Here is a 20,971-nt window from a genome sequence, read left to right as displayed (position 1 = left end):
CGCTTTTCCATGGTTTGTCATATTAAACTTCCCGCCGCCCCTGCAAGTGGTTCAATATTATAAGGAAGTGCTGAAGCGTTGAACCGTAAGATTGGAAAGCAAAGGGTGCAGAATTCTGCCGGAATAAAGAACGGAGCTTCCAGACGGCGGGGTGCGCGAGGCCGCCGGGGCGCACGTCCAGGCGCCGGTGCCGCGGACGCTCTGCCTTCGCAGCCAGGGCCTTTCCGCCCTGCCGGCACCATGAGGCCCAAGCAAGTCAACTTGCTGCTTGCGCTGGTTGCCTTCGTGCTCTTCGGCTTCTCCTGCTTCTGCATCTCCAGGATGACCCAAATCAGTAAGCAACAGGTGGCTTCTGACACCTCCCAGGCCTCGGGCCGGGTGTGAGAGAAGTGGGGCGATATGGGAGCCTGGAGGCTGTCTTCTGCTCTCTTTTAGGGTAACAGGGTTGGGGACTTTGCAGATGTAGCCCCGACGCCCTCGTCCGCCCGTGGCCGGTTAAGCTGTACCCGCCGGGGTCAACGCTGGGGAGGCCATGGCTGCTGCCCCGCCGCGCGCCTGCTAACGGATTTGGCCCGGGGGTACCTCCCAGGCTGCTCTGATCCCAAAGGACCTCTTTTTGTCCCTTTCCTCTCTAAAGGCTTAAGGGACAATCTCTGCCCCCACTTTCTTTTCGTTCTTCTGCCTCATCTTTTCAGGAACTCCTCTAACACAGCCAACATCCGTCCTCTTTCGTGGTCTTGGTTATGTTATCAGGCCACACACTTCAGGCTCCCTAAAGTTTTGCGAACTGTGAGGGCGGTGGGAGGAGGGCAAGAGACATAATTGACAGTTTAGAGCCCTGGTTTGGCACCTGAATGAATTTTCACAAATGGACCATGGCACTTGAGTTACCATTTTGAAACACACCAAGGCTTTGATTTATTTTTTGTCCATAGGGTTGCCAACTTCGCCAATGAAAATAGAGGTTGCCAGGTTAAATTTGAATTTTGGACAATGAATATTTTTTGGTATAAAAATATGGGACTGTTTATACTAAAAAATAATTTGTTGCTTATCTGAAATTCACATTTAACCAGGCAACCTGTATTTTTTCTGGCAACTTTAATTGTCCCTCCCTTATGTTCCACTTTTATATGCATTTAGCTTTGGTGTATTGCCTTTGTTACACTAAAGGAAGCATAATACAATGTTTCTGTTAATTATAGTCCCTAGTTTACATTGATTGTGTTTTCCCCCAATATCTCCCCATTTTTAACACTTTGCAAGGTTGACATTAATTTGTTCTCCCTCATAAAAAAAACATATTTGTACATTTTATCACAATTGTTGAACACTCTAGATTTCACTGAGTTATACAGTCCCAGTCTTTATCTTTCCTCTTTTATTCTAGTATCCCACATGCTCCTAACCTTCCTCTTTCAACCATATTCATAGTTATCTTTGTTCAGTGTACTTACATTGCTGTGCCAGCATCACCCAAAATTGTTTTCCAAACCTCTCACTCCTGTCTTTTCCTATCTGACTGCGGTGCTCCCTTTAGTATTTCCTGTAGGGCAGGTATCTTGTTCACAAACTCTGTCATTGTCTGTTTGTCAGAGAATATTTTAAATTCTGCCTCATATTTGAAGGACAGTTTTGCCAGATATAGGATTCTTGCTTGGTGGTTTTTCTCTTTCAGTATCTTAAATATATCACACCACTTCCTTCTTGTCTACATGGTTTCTGCTGAGAAATCCACACATAGTCTTATTAAGCTTCCTTTGTATGTGATGGATCATTTTTCTCTTGCTGCTTTCAGGATTCTCTCTTTGTCTTTGACATTTGATAATCTGATTATTAAGTGTCTTGGCGTAGGCCTATTCAGATCTATTCTGTTTGGGGTACACTGCACTTCTTGGATCTGTAATTTTATGTCTTTCATTAGAGATGGGAAATTTTCATTGATTATTTCCTCTATTATTGATTTAAATAAACAACTCTTGAAGAATTCCATGATTCTTCTCTTTCTTTCACAGCCCACAACCAATAATCAATTAAATATGTAGTGTTTTCATTATAGCCTTTATCTCTTTTGCCATATCTTCCCTAAACTTTTTGAATTGATTTAGCATCAGTTGTTTCAATTCCTGTATCTCAGTTGAAGTGTAAATTTGTTTTTTTGACTGGGCCTTAACTTTATTTATCTTAGTGTAGGTTGTAGTTTTCTGATGTATAGGCATCTGGTTTCCTTGGTTACCCCAATCAGGTTTTACCAGACCAGAACAGGCTCACATCCCAGAGGAAGAAATATTCAGTATCCTGTTTCCCTGATGGTGTGTCTTAGAGGATTGACACACCCTGTGCTTTTCTGCCCAGCAGGTGGTGCCCATCAGCCTGTCACACCAGACTGGTATAAGGAGGTGTGGCTGGTGGCTGTTTTCCCCCAGGCTCTGGGGTATAGTTCTGAATGGAAGGGGGGTAGTAGAGCTTGGCACCACCTTCTTCCTCTTAAGACCATAGAGAGAGGCCATTTGCATATAAATAGATTCTTTGTTTCTCTGACTCTGCTATCTCCACCCTTGTCTGGGTCAGAGTGCTATGAGCTGAAAAAAGGCTGGGGCTTTCTCCACTGAGCTGCCCAGGTTGGGAGAGAGAAAGGGACAGAAAGCCCCCTTTCAGGGTCAGGCTATAGCCCTCAGATTCACCCATTGGCCAGAGATAGCACCCGATCCTTTGGGCTCCCTGTCCCGAGACAGATACATCCCCTGGCTCTCCAAGGTCAGTCGTCACCAAAAGCCTCTGTCTGCTTGTTGGGGATTCATAGTTTATATTTAGCAGTTAACATTAAAATCCCAGTTGGAGCTGGGCTGAGGTACATTCGCTTGTTCAGAGAGTGCTGCTCTCTAGAACCACCAGGCTTTGCAGTTCAGGCTGCCGTGAGGGAGGGGCTATTGGCTCGGGTCAGCAGTTTTTACTTGCAGATTTTATGCTGCGATCTTGGGCATTTCTCCCAATCCAGATTGTTGCACGATGTGTGGACAGTCACAGTTGTCTCCCAGCAGTTATTCCAGATCTTTTACTAGTTGTTCCTGGTTGTTTATAGTTGCTCTGGAGAGAGTAACTAACTTCCACTCCTCTCTATGCCACCATCTTCTCTCTTGCTTTCCCCAATGTTTTTAAAATTTGATCTATACTTGTAATTATTATCAGTGAAACTTTTAGAGTGTTTATTATAATGGTAGCCATATACTACTGTTTTATTCTTTCCCCCATTAAAATGTATTTGTTTATTTTTATGAGTAAATAACCTTTTTATTTCTTTCTATAAGCTCATACAATTAATTTATTAATTTATTCATTAAATATATATGCTCCATGAGGATACAAATCTTTTTTCTATATTAGCCTTTTTTGTTCACTGCTATAAATCCCAGCACCTGGAACAATGGTTGGCACATTTTAGTGTGCTAAATATTTGTTGGATGAATGGTTGAATGAAAGAATGAATTTAACGAGTACCTATTTATGTTGTAGGCACTAAATCAACAAAGCAAAAAAAACCTTTCAAAGACCTTACATTCCAATGAGGGAAAACAAACAATAAACAAATAAATAATATAATTAATGTACAATGTCAGAGGGAAAGTGCTTTTTTAGATCAGGTTATTTGTGAAGAATTCTCTTGGAAAGATATATTCAGGAAGATTCCTGAATGAAGTGAGGAATCATTGCAAAACTGGGGGAAGAGTTTTCCAGACAAAGAGAAAAACAAGTGCAATGGTACTGAGATGGAATCAATTTGATATATTTGAGAAACATCAGGAAGCCAGTGTGAACAGGAGGGTGGAGACCGTAGTAAGGATTGTGGATTTTATTTTGAGTAAGATAGGAAGCCATTAAAGGGTTCTGTGCAGAAGAGTGCATGATCTTACATATGTATTTAATTGATTATTGGTTGTGGGCTGTGAAAGAAAGAGAAGAATCATGGAATTCTTCAAGAGTTGTTTATTTAAATCAAGGTTTCTTAGCCTCTGCTTAATTGACATTTTGGGCCAAAGATTCTTTGTTGTATGTGGCTGTCTTCTATATCATAGGATGTTTAGCATCCATTGGATGTTCTTCCACTGGGTGCCAATAGTACACTCCCACCCTCCACCCCTGTATTTGGCAATCAACAATGTCTCCAGATTGCCAGATGTCAGCTAGAAACAAAATAGCTCCCTGTTAAAGGCCATTGGTTTAAACAATTATTGAAATGATGAAGGCTGGTGGAGGAACAGATTTGGGGAAGTAAATTCAATATTATGTTATGTATGAGGTGCCTATTAGACATCCCAGTGAAAGTGTTAACTAGGCAGTTATATATAAGAGCCTAGGTCAGGGTTGGAGATAAAAATTGGGGAGCTGTCAACATATAGGTAGTATTTAAAGTTATGGAGTGGATGAGATCATCTAGAGAGTGGGTATGGATAGAGAAAAGTTTAAGACATTGAGCCCTGGAGAATGCTGATATTTCAAAGTCAAGGAAAAGCTAGGAGACTGAGAGAGAGAGTTAAGTCAAGAAAGTATTTCAGGGGTATGATTAACAGTGTCAGATGATGCTGATAGGTAGCATAAGTTCTCCAGTTGAATAATAAAAAACCATTCCACCCCACAGTCCTTATAGTCATCATTCCACCTTAAAACTGAATTGTAGCAGCCACTTAATCTCAGTTTGAGTAGGTACTTCATCCCAGTCAACTACAAGTGATAATTTAGATAAGTTTTTTTTTTCAGTGCATACCATGGACTACCTGTATTCCATTTTCCACTGGAAGTGAGGTAGGTCATCACTGCATTCAAGCCCATGTAGGGCAGATAACCAATCCTAGATTGCTTTCTTTGAGAGTGTGTTTCCTGAGGAATGCAGCCACTCCAAGAGCCCCTAACCATCTGCTGGTTACCTGCCTTGGAGAATACAACACTTTCCTGCCACAACCATTGACAATACCAGGTCACCAGTTGGGCTCCTACTGCTATTGCTGCTCCTCAAACATCTGACACAGCTGCAGGGAGTGGCATTTTGGCAGGGCACCACCAAAAGCAGAATGACTTCTACATTTTATCTGCCCTCTAAACTTGCACAACTACTTCCCACTGATAAAATGTAATGGGAGAAGAGCGTAAGATGGTGGCATAGAGAGGAGTGGAAGCTAGTTAGTTCCCCAGAAGAACTAATAAAAAATAATCCAGAATAACTGTGGGCGAACAAATGTGGCCATCCACTCATCAGACACCAACCTGAATTGGGAGGAATGCCCAACATCACAGCATAAAATCTGTAAGTAAAAACTGCAGATTCAAGCCAGGAGACCCCCCCACACACACCCCTCCCCCCACAGACCAAGCTGCAAAGCCTCATGGTGCTAGAGAGAAGCTCTCTCCCGGAAAGCAAATGTAGCTCAGCCGAGCTCCAAGTGGGGTTTTAATTAACAGACATGGGTTGCTTGCTATGAGCTACAAATCCCTAACAAGCAGACAGAGGCTTTGGGTGATGACTGACCTTGCAGAGCTGGAGGGTGGCTATGGACTGGCCCTGAAGTGGCCTTTCTGTCTCTGTTTTGGCTCAGTGGAGAAAGCCTCAGCCATTTCCAGTTCCCGGTGCTCTGACCCAGACGAGGGTGGAGGTAGCACAGGCAGAGTCTATTCAAATGCTAATGACCTCTCCCTAGGGGGGTCATCTTCCCTAAGTGGAAGGGGGTGGGGCTCAGCTCTACTACCCACCTTCCATTCAGAACCAGACCCCAAAGCCTAGGGGAAAACAACCAAGGCCACACCTCCTTATAGCAGCCTGGAATTACAGGCTGACAGGCACCACCTGCTGGGCGGAAAAGCACAGTGACCTGAGGCATCACAGGGTGTACCAATCTTCTAAGACACACCCACAGGGAAACTGGGTACTGAATATTTCTTCCTTCTGGGGCCTGAGTCTGTTCTGGTCTGGGAAAACCTGATTGGGGTAACCAAGGAAACCATGCCTAGACAACAGAAAACTACAACCTGCACTAAGAAAAACAAAGTTATGGCCCAGTCAAAGGAACAAACTTACACTTCAACTGAGGTGAAGGAATTGAAACAACTAATAATAAGTCAATTAAAAAAGTTTAGGGAAGATATGGCAAAAGTGGTGAACTCTATAATAGAAACACTGGGCGTACATAAGGTAGAAATTGAAAGTTCAAAAAACCAATGGGCAGAATCTATGGAAATGAAAGGCACAACACAAGAGACAAAAGACACAATGGAAACATACAACAGCAGATCTCAATAGGCAGAATAAAACACTCAGGAACTGGAGAACAAGGCACCTGAAAGCCTACACACAAAAGAGCAGATAGAGAAAAGAATGGAAAAATATGAACAACATCTCTGGGAACTTAAGGACAAAGCGAAAAGCAAGAATGTATGTGTCACTGGTGTCCCAGAAGAAGAAGAGAAGAGAAAGGGGGCAGAAGCAATAATAGAGGAAATAATCAATGAAAATTTCCCATCTCTTATTAAAGACATGAAATTACAGATCCAAGAAGCACAGTGTACCCCAAACAGAAGAGATCTGAATAGCCTACACCAAGACACTTAATAATCATATTATCAAACATCAAAGACAAAGAGAATCCTGAAAGCAGCAAGAGAAAGCAATCCCTCACATACAAAGGAAGCCTGATAAGACTATGTGTTGATTTCTCAATAGAAACCATGGAGGCAAGAAGGAAGTGGTGTGATATATTTAAGATACTAAAAGAGAAAAATCGCCAACCAAGAATCCTATATCCGGCAAAACTATCCTTCAAATATGAGGGAGAGCTTAAAATATTCTCTGACAAACAGACAATGATGGAGTTTGTGAACAAGATACCTGCTCTACAGGTAACACTAAAGGAAGCACTGCAGACAGAAAGGAAAAGACAGGAGTGAGAGGTTTGGAAAACGATTTTGGGAGATAGTAGCACAGCAATGTAAGTACACTGAACAAAGATGACCATAAGTATGGTTGAAAGGGGAAGGTTAGGACCATGTGGGACATCAGAACAAAAGACAAAGGATAAAGACTGGGACTCTGTAACTCAGGGAAACCTAGGGTGCTCAATGATTGTAATAAAAGGTACAAATATGTTTTTACATGAGGTAGAACAAATGAATGTCAACATTGCAAGGTGTTAAAAATAGGTGGAATTGTGGGGAAAATACAATCAATGCAAACTAGAGACTATAATTTATGGAAACATTGTATTATGGTTCCTTTAATATAACAAAGGCAATATACCAAAGCTAAATGCCTATGGGTGGGGTGGGGCATAGGGGAAGGGTATGGGACTCCTGGCATTGGTGATGTTGTCTGACTCTATTCAACTTTAAGTTAATGCTATCTTTCCTTCTGTTGCCATCTAGCTGTCAAGTTTTTTTGTTTTGTTTTGTTTGTTTTGTTTTTTCTCTCTTTCTCTTTTCTTTTTCTTTTTTCTCTCTGCCTTCTTTGACTCTTCCTCCTTCTTTGTGGAAGAAATGGAGATGTCCTTATATAGATAGTGGCAATGGTGCTGAATACATAAATACGTGACTATACAGGGAACCAATGATTGTTTTCTTAGGGTGGAATGTATGGTGTGTGAACAAAACTATCTTAAAAGAAATGGGTTGATGAAGAAACTTTGAGGGCACTATATTGAGTGAAATAAGAAGAAACATAAAGGCGAATATTTCAGTGTCTCACTGATAGGATCTAATTATAATATGTAAACTCTTAGATATGGAGTATAAGTTACCAGGATATAGAATAAGGCTAAAGAATGGGGAGCAGTTGCTTAGTATGAACAGAATGTTCCACTAGGGTGAACTTAAACATTTGGAAATGGACAGAGGTGATGGTAGCACATTGTGAGAATAACTAACAGTGCAGAAAGGTGTGTGAAAGTGGTAGAAAGGGTAAGCTCAGAGTCATGTATGTCACAAGAAGGAAAGTCAGAGGTTAAAAGATGGGAATGTGTAAAACAGTGAATCTTGTGGGTGTACAATGTCCGTGATTAACTGTACAAATATTAAAAATCTGTCTCATGAATTAGAACAAACGTATGACACTATAACTAGAAATTAATAATAGAGAAGCATATAGGAAAAAACATATACCTATTGCAAACTACATACTACAGTTAGTAGTATTTTAACATTCTTTCATCAACATTAATAAAAGTACTATACCAAAACTATGAATCAGTAATGGAGTGGGGCATGGTTAGGGGTATGGGAAGATTTGAGTTTCCTTTTTTTGTCTTTATTTATTTTCTGGAGTAATGAAAATGTTCTAAAAATTGAAAAAAAATTGTGTTGATGAATGCACAGCTGTACGATAGTATCATGGGCAATTGATTGTACACTTTGGATCTTTGGATAGTTGTATGGTATGTGAACAATCTCAATAAAAAAATACATATATAAAAAATGTAATGGGAACACTGGTGGCAAAGGAGTCTGGGAAATGGGACAAAGTTTTAGGAGACTAGAGAATGGCATATGAAGACTGAGTGGCAACAGATACAATTGTTAGAAAGCCCAGGAACAAGCACAACTAAAAAGCATATTATATAGGGATACTTATAAATGTGATAAAAAATGTGATTTATTAAAGCATTTCGAATTGTTTGGATAGAAACGTGAACAGTTTTTATTTTTCCAATAATTGCCATATGTATTCTATGAACTTCTTTTTCTGCTTAGCTGTAGAAGTTGATAGTGATGTTGCAGACTTGTTCTATGTCATTTTCGTCATTTTTGGTTATTCAACCAGTCTCGTTCCTGAAAGACCCTGTACCATTCTTTAAAAAATTTTGATTTCATAGTCATTAAAGGCATTCTCTTCATTTCCCTACTGGGCAGGCTAGATTTGTGATTCTATGGAAACGGAATGGTAGAAGGGAAAAATGGCCTGCTCTCAGACATTTCCTCCTTGCTTGGTATAAAAGCTATTCCAAGTTACTGGTTTAAAAATTTAGTGGCTTGCAGTGATCATTTGTTTAACTTTTGATTTAGTAATCTAGAATTCAGGAAGGGCTCAGCTGGCAGTTTTTCTTTGATCCTCAAGGCATCAACTGGGACAAACTGGGAGCTGGAGGATCTACTTTTTTTTTTTTTAGGATTTGTAATATATTGTAACTATACTGACTTGCTAATTAGTTCAGAAATTTAAGGACAGAACTCTAAACCTTGAAAACTCATGTCAAAATTACCTGTGTGTTCTTTTTTTTTTTTGCAATTTTATAGAGATATATTCACATACCATACAATCATCCACAGTGTACAATCAGTTGTTCACAGTATCATCATATAGTTGTGCATTCATCACCACAGTCAGCCCTTGAACACATTCATTAATCCAAAAAAAAAAAAAAAAAAATAAGAATAAAAATGAAAATAAAAGTAAAAAGGAACACCCAAAACATCCCATACTCTCCATCCCCTCCTATAATTCATTTACTTTTTGTCCCCATTTTTCTACTCATCTGACCATACACTGGATAAAGGGAGTGTGAACCACAAGGTTTTTGCAATCACACAGTCACACCATGTAAGCTACATTGCTATACAATCATTTTCAAGAATCAAGGCTACTGGGTTGCAGTTCAACAGTTTCAGGTATTTCCTTCTAGTTATTACAACAAAATAAAAACTACAAAGGGATATCTATATAGTGCGTAAGAATGCCCTCCAGAGTGACCTCTCAACTCCATTTGAAATCTCTCAGCCACTGCAACTTTATTTTGTTTCATTTTTCTTCCCCCTTTTGGTCAAGAAGATTTTCTCAATTCCACAGTGCTGGGTCCAGGCTCCTCCCCAGGAGTCATATCCTGCATTGCCAGGGAGATTTACACCCTCGTGAGTCAGGTCCCATGTAGAGGGGAGGGTAGTGAGTTCACCTGCTGGGTGGGCTTAGAAGGGGGGCACATCTGAGCATCAAAGAGGTTCTCTGGGGATGACTCTGGAGGTGACTCCTAGAAAAAATTATAAGTGGGCTTAGTGGAGGATCTACTTTTAAGAAGTCTTTCACAGATGAGCCTAGCATCTCTGTCTCTCCTCTCCCAGTCTGGTGTCTCAAGCACTGCAAGTCCTCTCCACACTCCACGTGCTTAAGCTTCTCACAGCAGGGTGGTCTTAGCAGTCATACTTTTTACAAGGCAACTCCCTTCCCAGAGGCAGGAATAGAAATTGTCAGGCCAGTTAAGGGCTACACACCAAACTGGTACTGCTATATTATTGTCATACCTCATTTTATTGTGTTTCACTTTATTGCACTTTGCAGATATTGTATTTTTACAAATTGAAGGTTTGTGGCCACCCTGCATCAAGTGAGTCTATCAGCCCCATTTTTCCAACAGCATGTGCTCATTTCATGTCACTCTGTCACATTTTAATTAAGGTATATGCATTGGTTTTTACATATATAATGTTATTGCACACTCAGTAGACTACTGTTTAGTGTAAACATAACTTCTATATGCACTGGGAAATAAAAAATTCATGTGACTCACTTTATTGCGATAATCACTTTACTGAAATTATCACTGTATCATGGTGGTCTGGAACCAAACCTGCAATATCTCCAAGCTATGCCTGTAATAGTCAATGCAGTCACAGGGCCCATACAGATTCAAGAGAGCAGAGACATTGACTTTACCTCTTGATATGTGATTGGGAAGGTCACATTGCAGAAGAGTGTTTAATAAAGGAGATATTGTTGCATCTGTCTTTGGAAAATATAATCTGCCACATCCCTCTGTCTCCCTTGTGCTTCCTCTGTGTTGTTGAAGTGGAAGGAAGGAGTTGGGGAGGCACTAGTGATGGCAACATGGTGGTTTGGTTTTGATTTCTCTGGAAAATGCATCTATGTGGTAGACACCCAAATGCTGGCTTTCTCGTGGAGTGGCTTACAGCTTCTTCTGAGGGTCTGCAGGGTCTCCCTACTGCCCATTTCCTGGTATAGGGTATCAGTCTCCTGCTTGAGCTCTTCCTCCTTTCTGTTGACCTTGCCTTAGCCTCTTGCTGCTAGGCCTTCCTTCTCTAGAAGGTGACCCTCTTGTGTTCATCTTCTGCAATATTCACTTGAGCCACCACAAACTCATGCATCTTTTCTACTTCAAGGTGCATGCCTGCAGCCTATTTCATGGATATCACCTTTTGACTTATCAGTTTCTCCTTTCTCCTGCTCCTTTTTCATCTAGCAGCATGTAACATTCTATAAATCTAGCATTTCAGAAATCTTCAAAGTAGAAATGCTCCCCAGCCCCTTATTTAGTGGAGAGAGGGCTCATTGTGGTGCACCCAAACTTTATAAGTGAAGTTCTTGGAGTTTCTCTTTATTCCTTTGGTGGAAGGAAAGCACCCTCCTTCCCATCAAAGTGAGGATTATGAAAGAAATAGTAACAAAAAGAAAATTACTAACAAAACCCAACTGCCTGGAAATTAAATGATATACTTCTAAATAATCTGTGGGTCAAAGAACAAATCAAAATAAAATCTAGTAAGTATTTTAAACTAAATGATCATGAACATATGACACTCAAAACTTGTGGGGTACAGCTAAAACAGTGTGTAGAGGAAAATTTAGAGCCTTAAGTACTTACAGTAGAAAAGAAGATAGAAAAATAATGACTTAAGCTTTTATCTCAAGAAACTAGAAAAATAGCACATGAAACCAAAGGGAGATAGGAGGAGGGAAACAATAATAGAGCATAAATAATAAAATAGAAAGCAAATAAATGACAAAGAAAATTTAAAAAGTAAAAAATGGTTCTTTGAAAACTTCAATAAAATTGATTAACCTTAAGCAAGATTAATTAATAAAAGAAAAGAGAAAATATAACCTAACAGTATCAGAAACTGGAAAAAAGATTTCACTTCAGATCTTAAGAGGATTCATCAAAAAGATGAGGATATTATGAATAACTTTACACAATTATATTTGAAACTTTGAATAAATAGATCCCTTAAAAAATACAATGTACCAAATACAATGTACCAAAACTAACAAAAGAAGAAATAGAAAATCTTCATAATGTAATTTTTAAAAATATTTAATCTATTATTAAAAACTTTCCCACAAAGAAAATACCAGACACAGATGGCTTCACAGGGATTCTTCCATACATTTAAGAGAGAAATAACCACAGCCTTAACACAAACTTTTCAAGAGAGTGGAAAAGAGGAAGTAATTTCTTATTCTTTTTATGAGACGAATGTAACCCTGATTCCAAAATATGACAAAGACATTACAAGAAATGAAATGTCATGAAAATAAATGCGGTAATCCTAAATGAAATATTAGCAAATAAAATTTAATGATTTGTAAAAAAAAAAAGGATAATACATCACAAACAAGTTGCTTTTAAATCCTGTTTCATTAAATTCAAAAATTACCATGTAAAGAGTGAAAAGCTAAACCACAAACTGGTTGAAGATGTGTGCAAGACAAAGAATTAGTATCTGAAATGGCTTATTTTGCTTAAGGTTAAATAAACCGTGTTAAAAATGGTTACCAATCCATCAAAAAAGACAGATAACACAATAGAAAAATGGCCTGAAAGAATGAAGATGAAGTTTAAAATTTGGAACGTAAATATTGAATGAACACATGAAGACCTCATTAGAAATCAAGGAAGTACTAATTAAAAACACAAGATACCATTTTCTACCATTCTGATTTTTAATATTAGGAAATCATACATTTGGTGAGGATATGGAACTGCAGGAATTCACACATACTACTCTTGAGGGGATTATGCATTCAGTTGCTTTCATTATGAAATATGCATCTCCTATGTCCTAGCAATTTCACTATTAGTCAGGGTTGAAATGTTGTTCATGTGCAGTGCTACCAATGGTTTGTGGCCAACTTCTGTTTTTTCTAATCTGTACTCATGTCATACAGGTTGTTAACTATTTAAAATAACATCCCTACCACCAGTTATATCTTAGGGAAGCTCTTGAACATATTTACTAGGAGACATATACCAAAATATTCTTGTTAACATTCCTTGTAATAATTTGTTAATCAACAATAGAAGAGATAAATATATGGTGGTATATACAATACAGTGTTACATTTTACAGCAATAAAAATGAAAAAACTGTAACTTGACTCATCAATATGGATGAATCTCAAAGACAAATTGAGTTCAGCAAATTTGGCGGTATACAAGATCAACATACAAAGTCAGTAGTGTTTCTATACACTAGTAATGAGCAATCTGAGGAGGAAATCAAGAAAAAAAATTCCATGAATATTAGCAACCAAAATAATCAAACATCTAGGAATAAATTTAACCAAGGATGTAAAGGACCTATACTCAGAAAACTACAAAATATTGCTAAAATAAATCAAAGAAGACCTACATAAATGGAAAGGCATTTCGTGTTAATGAACTGGAAAACTAAATATCATTAAGATGTCAATTCTACCCAAATTGGTTTACAGATTCAATGCAATCCCAAAGTTCCAATAGCCTACTTTGCAGAAATAGAAAAGCCAATTATCAAATTTATTTGGAAGGGCAAGGAGCCCCAAATAGCCAAAACCATCTTGAAAAAGAAGAGCCAAGTTGAAGGACTTACACTTTCTGACTTTAAAGCAGTGGTCAAAACAGCATGGTACTGGCATAAAAGTAGATGTATTGGCCAATGGAATTGAATAGAGTTCAGAAATAGACCCTCACATCTATGGTCAATTGATTTCTGCCAAATCCACATAACTAATAAATGAATAATATATTTGAAGTGTTGTGCCAATACTTTGACTCCATGCCATTTTCCTTTCTTTGTACCCCCTGAATTACTTGCTTTACTCTGAATATCCCACACCATTTCATGCTCTATGCATTTGTTTTTTTCTTTCCTTGATCTCGAATGCTTTTCCCTGCCCTTTGCTGTGTGGCAAAATTCTATATATTCTTCAAGTTCTCTAATATCCCCTCTTCTCTAAAACCTTTCCCACCTCCTGCTCCACTCCTTAATCTTCCTTAAGAATTAATCATTTCTATGTTCCTTTGCCTGTGGCATTTTGAAAATAATTCCATTTTGACACTTAGTTATAATATAGTTAGTTGTTTAAATACATAATTATTTCTGACATCCCTTTGCCATCTGCTTGCCAGTCGATTGAGAGCAGGCACCTGACTTTACCTATATTTATTTACCTATCACATAGTGTAGTGAGTGGCACCTGGTAAGTCTTAAATGGAAGAAAGAATGAGTGTTTTTGCATGCTCCTCATTACTGCAGGTGTTTGGTAAATGAAATCAAGTGTAAAAGTCAGGTCATGGCCCTCTCGTATAGAACCTCATAAGCCAAAACAAGATGTTTGGAGTTTATTCAATAAGCATTCAGGGAATGATTTGAAGTGTTCAAGCTGTGTTTCCATTAGATTAACGGTGGGTTGGAGGTGAGAGAGACAAATGAAAAGGCAATTATAATAATGCAGCTAGAGGCAATAAAGACCTAACTTAGTAATGCCAATGATGATAAAGATAAAACAAAGAGGTCTGTAGCAGTGCTTCTCAAATTTTAATGTATATACCAATCGCTTGCAAATCTTATTAAAATGCAGATTCTGACTCTCTAGGTCTGGAGTGTGAGGCTGAGATACTGGATTTCTAACAAGTCCACAGCTGATGCCCTAGAATTGTGCTGTCCAAAATGATAGCCCCAAGCCACTTGGCTGTCGAGCACTTGAACGTGCAGCTAGTGCAACTGAGAAACTGAATTCTTAATTTTATTTCATTTTTAAGTAATTTAGTTTTTAAAACTATAACAGTGTAAACTATTTCTCCATTAAACAAAATTTGATAGAGTACATTTCAATGTAACTTAAAATTTAACATCTCAATTGAGATGTGCTGTAAGTGTAAAATACACACAGGATTGCAAACACTTAATAGAAAAAAGAATGTACAATATCCCATTAATTATTTTTATATTGATTACATTTTGCAATTATAATATTTTGGATCTATTGAATTAAAATGTATTATTTAAAATTACTTTCACTTGCTTCTTTTTTACTTTTCAAGATGTGGCTACTAGGAAATTGAAAATTACAAATGTGGCTTGCATTTTATTTCTACTGAGAGCCTTGCCTTGGACTCTTGCTGTGAGTGGCGAGAGTCACTGGTACTTAGGATCTCACCTGCAGATATTTTTTATGGGTGGGCAAGGGTTGGCCCCTTGCGCACATGGACTGGTGTTTGTTTTCACAATTTCACTACAAAGATGCTCCATGACTCAATGCATCTACTTCATCTAATTATTGGTTATTTCAAACCTTTATATAAAATGGTTTTATATCATTTTATCCTCACAAAATACCTGAATGACTAGGCAAATAATAGAAATCTTTTAAATAGAATATTGGTCAATTGAATTATCAGGCAAGAATGTACAAGAAGCAGATCCAAGGTCAGTCATTAAGTCCTTCAACATTTCTGTATGATTGTGTCTGTAAATACTACTTCCTCTAGAGAAAACTCTTTTCTACCAAATTGATTCCATGGGGGCTGAGCTACATTGTGGCCACATATGTTGCATCATCCTTGATTTATCAACTCTGAGCACATGATCCATTTTACAAAAAGAATATCACCTTGGGAACCCTAATAACTTGGAGATATACTGGTGAAACGATGTCCACCTCTAAAATCTGTAAGCATCCTCAAATAATACCATATGAGTATGCAAGGTTTATCTAGGATATTTGTAGTTCTTTGGATTAAAGTATGATTCAGTTTAAGAGTCACTAAAATCAGTCCCTACATTGATAGATCCATTAATTCACTAATCTGTTTGTTAATCTTATTCATTTTTCATTTATTCAGTATATATTTGCATAGGAGCTGCAGGCCTGTCACTGTTTCAGGCTTTGGGGATTTAATAGTAAAGAAAATAAAATTCTTGCAGTTGTTTAAAAGAAGCTTACATTCTAGAGTGCTCTGGAGAAAGACATGAAAGCAGTAAAGGTACAATATGAAGTAAAGTAGTAAATAAAGTAGCAAGAAGCAATTTGAAAACAAATAAAAGGAGGATAAGGGCAGAGAAAAGGGTGTGTTATTTTACATAGGATGGCTGTACCCAGGCTTCTCTGAAAACTGAATGAAATTAGGGTGCTGCTAGCCACATTAGTATCTGGGGGAAGAGCATTCCATGCTGAGGAAACCGCAAGATCCCAAGCCCTAAGGTGGGAAAGTTCAATTGGTGTGAGGACCAGCAAGGAGGCCAGCATGGCTGGAGCAGGTGCCTTTGGAATGAGGGAGAAGGGTAGGAAACAAGGTTAGAGAGGTTGCCAAGGACCAGATCTGTGGGGCTTTGTGGGTTACAGGAAGGACTCTGGGCTTTCTTCCAAGTGTGGTGGAAAATCATAGGAGGGTTTCGAGCAGGGAAGTGGCACTATCTGATTCTTGCCACAGGCTACACACACATAATGTGCTCTTGCTCATAAAAGAGCAGATGAATGAAAAACACTGTTTCAATCCAAATATGTCACAATTATTTTTATAGCTTTATATCTTACCTTAACTTTTAAAACTATATATATGTATCTAGAATTTATTGTCTTGCAAGTTACGAATTTATCTTTTGTTCCATCCAAATGGTTAGCCAATTTCTACAATTCTCCTAACTGAAATACAATTTTTTCATATTCTTCCATCTCTAATGTTATTTTTTTATCTTCATTTTATTGAGATATATTCACATACCACGCAGTCATACAAAACAAATCGCACATTCGATTGTTCACAGTACCATTACATAGTTGTACATTCATCACCTAAATCAATCCCTGACACCTTCATTAGCACACACACAAAAATAACAAGAATAATAATTAAAGTGAAAAAGAGCAATTGAAATAAAAAAGAACACTGGGTACCTTTGTCTGTTTGTTTGTTTCCTTCCCCTATTTTTCTACTCATCCATCCATAAACTAGACAAAGTGGAGTGTGGTGCTTATGGCTTTCCCAATCCCATTGTCACCCCTCATAAGCTACATTTTTATACAATTGTCTTCGAGATTCACGGGTTCTGGGTTGTAGTTTGATAGTTTCAGGTATCTACCACCAGCTACCCCAATTCTTTAGAACCTAAAAAGGGTTGTCTAAATTGTGCATAAGAGCGCCCACCAGAGTGACGTTTTATATATTTTGATATTTGACTTGTTGACACAAAGAATTGTTTTCATCATAGATTATGCGATTTTCAGTAGAAAATGAACTACTTTACTTGACTTAATTTTTCCCCCTGCATTGTTGTATCTGACATTCATATAGTAAACTGAGGAAAAAATAGTAGAATTATGTAAAACAAGAAGTTAAAACATTAATAGTGGTTATCTACAAGCAGTGGGATTACAAGTGATTTTTTTCTTTGCTGTGCCTTTTTTATTTTCTAAATTATTAATATATGTATTGCTTCTCTAATCAGATGTTTAAACATTTTAACAAAGTGGTATAGGCCAGAGGGTGCTTTGTGCCTTTATTTTCTCTGGGCCACATCCTAGTTCCTTTGTATCATTAGAAGAAAAGTTGAGATTCATTGACAGGAACCCAAAACAACAATGACTTGAATGAAATAGTGGCTGGTGTGGAGATTCTCCTCTCTAACCTCATTAGAGGCTTTGGGTTCCTTCCATCTTCTTGCTCTATGCCTCTAGGGTATTGTCTCCATCTGCATGAAACAGGATGGATACAGTGTAGATGCTGCACCAGAGGGAAGGATAAAAAGCGGAAGAGAAGCATACACCCCTTCTGGATCCTTTAAGAACTGGCTCTAGAAGATACATACAACAACTTCTATTCATATTGCATTGGATGAAACTTAATCACATGATCCAATAAAAAGCAAGACACTGAGAAATATGATCTTTAGTTGGGTAGCCATGTACTCAGCTGAAAATTCTACTGCTATGAAAAGGAGAACAGGTATTATGGGATAATACAATGACTGCTAGAGCCTTTTATGTATAGAAATTTCGGTCAGGTAAGACTATTTCCTAAGTGCTGTCTTACTGTAGAAACTTCACAGAGAAGGAATGAAGGTAAAAGGGAGAAGAGTGAAGACAGGTGAGAATAGTTAAGGAGAAGAGTTCCCCCTCCCTCTCTACTACTATTTTTTTTTCTTTGATCATTTTTTTAAACTAGAGAGTGTAGACTTACAGAAAAATCATGCAGAAATTACAGAGTTCCCATATACCCCAAATCATACTCACAGTTTTCCCTATTATTAACATTTTGCATTAGTGTGGTAACTGTTACAATTGATGAAACAATATTATAATTATGCTATTAACTATAGTCCAGAGTTTACATTAGCGTTCACGTTTTGTGCTGTAAAGTTCTATGGTTTTTAAAATTTTTATTCTGGTAATAGATATGCAACCTAAAACATCTCATTTTAACTACATTCAAGTATGCAATTCAGTGGTGTTAATTACATTCACAATGTTGTGCTATTATCACCACCCTCCATTACCAAAACCTTTCCATAACCCAAATCAGAAGCCATGTCTCAATTAAGCATTAATTCCCCATTCACTATCCCCACCCTGACCCCTGGAAACCTGTATTCTAGTTTCTGACTGTATGAATTTGCATATTCTGGTCATGTCATTTGAGTGAGATCATGTAATATTTGTCCTTGTTGTGTCTGGCTTATTCTAATCAATATAATGTCTTCAAGGTTCATCCACATTGTAGCATGTATCACAACTTCATATTTTATGACTGAATAATATTCCATTATGTGTATATACCATATTTTGTTTGTCCATTCTTCTGTTGATGAACACTTGAGTGGCTTCCATCTTGTGGCAATTGTGAATAATGCCACTACAAACATTGGTAAATGAGTATCTTTTCAATTCCCTGCTTTCAGTTTTTGGGGGTATGTACCTAAAAGTGAGATTGACAAGTTATATGCCAATTCTATACTTAACTTTCTGAGGGCTGCCAATCTGTCTTCTACAATAGCTATACCATTTTACATTCCCCCAAACAATGAAAGAGTGTTCCTGTTTTTCTGCATCCTCTCCAACACCTGTTATTTTCTGTTATTTTCTGTTTTATTTTTTAAATAGTAGCCATTCTAGTGGGTATGAAATGGTACCTCATTGTTTTGTTGTTGTTTTTTTACATTTCCCTAAAGGCTATTGACATTGAACATCTTTTCTGCAAATCCTGTCTTCTTTAGCTTCAAAATATATCCAGAATTAAACTGTTTCTTACCACTTTATATCAATACTGACCTATTCTAAGCCACAAGCTTCTCTCTCCTGGTCTCTCTTCTTCAGTCTTTTGTTTCTTCTACTGTCTGTTCTTCATAGCAGCCAAATGATCCTGTTGAAATTTAAGTCAGATCATATCATTCTGTATTCATAATCATCCATTGGCTCCCCATTTGACTCAAGGAAAAGCTAAAGTTCTTACAAAGGCTGCTTAATAACTTCATCTCCTATGCCTCTTCCCCTCATTCTGTTCCACCCACACTGGCCTGCATGCTCTTTCTGGAAATAACGGGCATGCTTCTCCCTGAGGGCCTTTGTGCTTGATGTTCTCTCTGTCTGAAACATTCTTTCACCAATTAATTGCAACAGTCCCCCTTTCTCTTTGTTCTAGTCTTTGTTCAAATGTTATTTTCTCAGAAAAGCATTATCTGACAAATCTATTTAAAATTAAAACTTCTCCCCCCACCATTAACACTCTGTATTATTTTTCCTGTTGTCTATTTTTCTTGTACTTATCTTCTAATAAGATATTTAACTTGCTAATTTATTTTTGTTTATTGTCTATTTCCATCCTGCAGAATGTAAGCTCCAAGAGGGTAGAGAATTTTGTTAGCTCACCATAACCTGCAATAGTATTAAACTCAATACATATTTGTTGAATGAATAAATGATGCATTGCATGGCTAGATGTCACAGTTCTGGCTAGTGAAATGTAGGTGGAAGTATCTGAGAAGAGCATCCCTTCCCAAAGAAAACTCTTAGGCTTTACTTGGAATTCTAAATGAAGAATGAACACTGATTCACTGTGCTTTAGGGAGATAGAAATTTGCTTTTATTCTTTACTCTCAACTGTCTACCGAGGTCTAATGGTTGCTATCTCTCTACTATAGTCAGGCTCTTCCATCTGTAGAGAATATGCAGAATTCCTGCTACTTCTCTGTGAAGACAGTAATGACCACTACAGATTGCCAACAGGCCCTAGAAGTCAGCTGGAATGACTTGGCTCTAGGGCTTAAATTAGGAATCCTTCAAGGAGCTGCTGAGAAAAAATTAACCCAGAGGAGCGAATTTTCCATCTTTTTCTGACTGGATGGAAATGAGTGATTTGTGCATGAGGTTTAAAGTGTGGCTTGGATCTAGCAGTGCCTTTTCACTGCTGTCATTGTCTCTTTCCTGCAGGTGGATTGTGCCACCTCTCATTCACTGGTGAGGGCTACAGCTAGGGAGCATTGTGGCTAATTGTACATAGCAGGTCAGGGCTTTTGTGCATGGCTGTGGCACTGCTCCCCATGCTGAAAAACTGCCTGAACCTTCTTTCTCTGTGACAGTTAATCAGTTGAGTCTTTCCCTAAATCTCCACTGCCCTGTTTCAGCAAGAAAAACTATCCATAATATCCATATTTACTTTTTTGTGTGTGGATCTTATTAATGGGAGCACCTGTGGGCAGGGTGATCCATACACTGTGATGCTGCATTTGGTGGACTAAATGGTTAATACCTGGAAAGGGGGGATTGCTAGTGACCAACCCTAGAGATGGAACTGGCTAAGTCTTGGTAGGTGACTGGATCAGTGAGAGGCCCTCCAACCTAGGGAGAGATTATAAAAGATCTCATTAAACTACAATGAAGTAGAGGTTTAATTCTCCCCTGTGGTATCTTGATCTGATGATCTGTTGAAGGTTGGTAGAGAAAAAGCAGGAT

General features: G+C 38.1%; 1 protein-coding gene across 1 annotated transcript in view; it reads left to right on the top strand.

Moving 5' to 3' along the window:
- The first annotated feature begins 240 nt into the window (after positions 1-240).
- The window catches only part of MGAT4D (MGAT4 family member D), a 103,533-nt gene continuing 82,802 nt past the window's right edge, over positions 241-20,971 (top strand). Inside the window, exon 1 of the mRNA XM_037831483.1 lies at positions 241-334. Coding sequence (XP_037687411.1) covers positions 241-334 — 94 coding nt within the window. The remainder of the gene's footprint in view (positions 335-20,971) is intronic.

This window comes from Choloepus didactylus, chromosome 3 (assembly GCF_015220235.1).
Source record: "Choloepus didactylus isolate mChoDid1 chromosome 3, mChoDid1.pri, whole genome shotgun sequence".
Lineage (NCBI taxonomy): Eukaryota > Metazoa > Chordata > Mammalia > Pilosa > Megalonychidae > Choloepus > Choloepus didactylus.
This window is presented reverse-complemented; position numbering and strand designations above follow the sequence as displayed.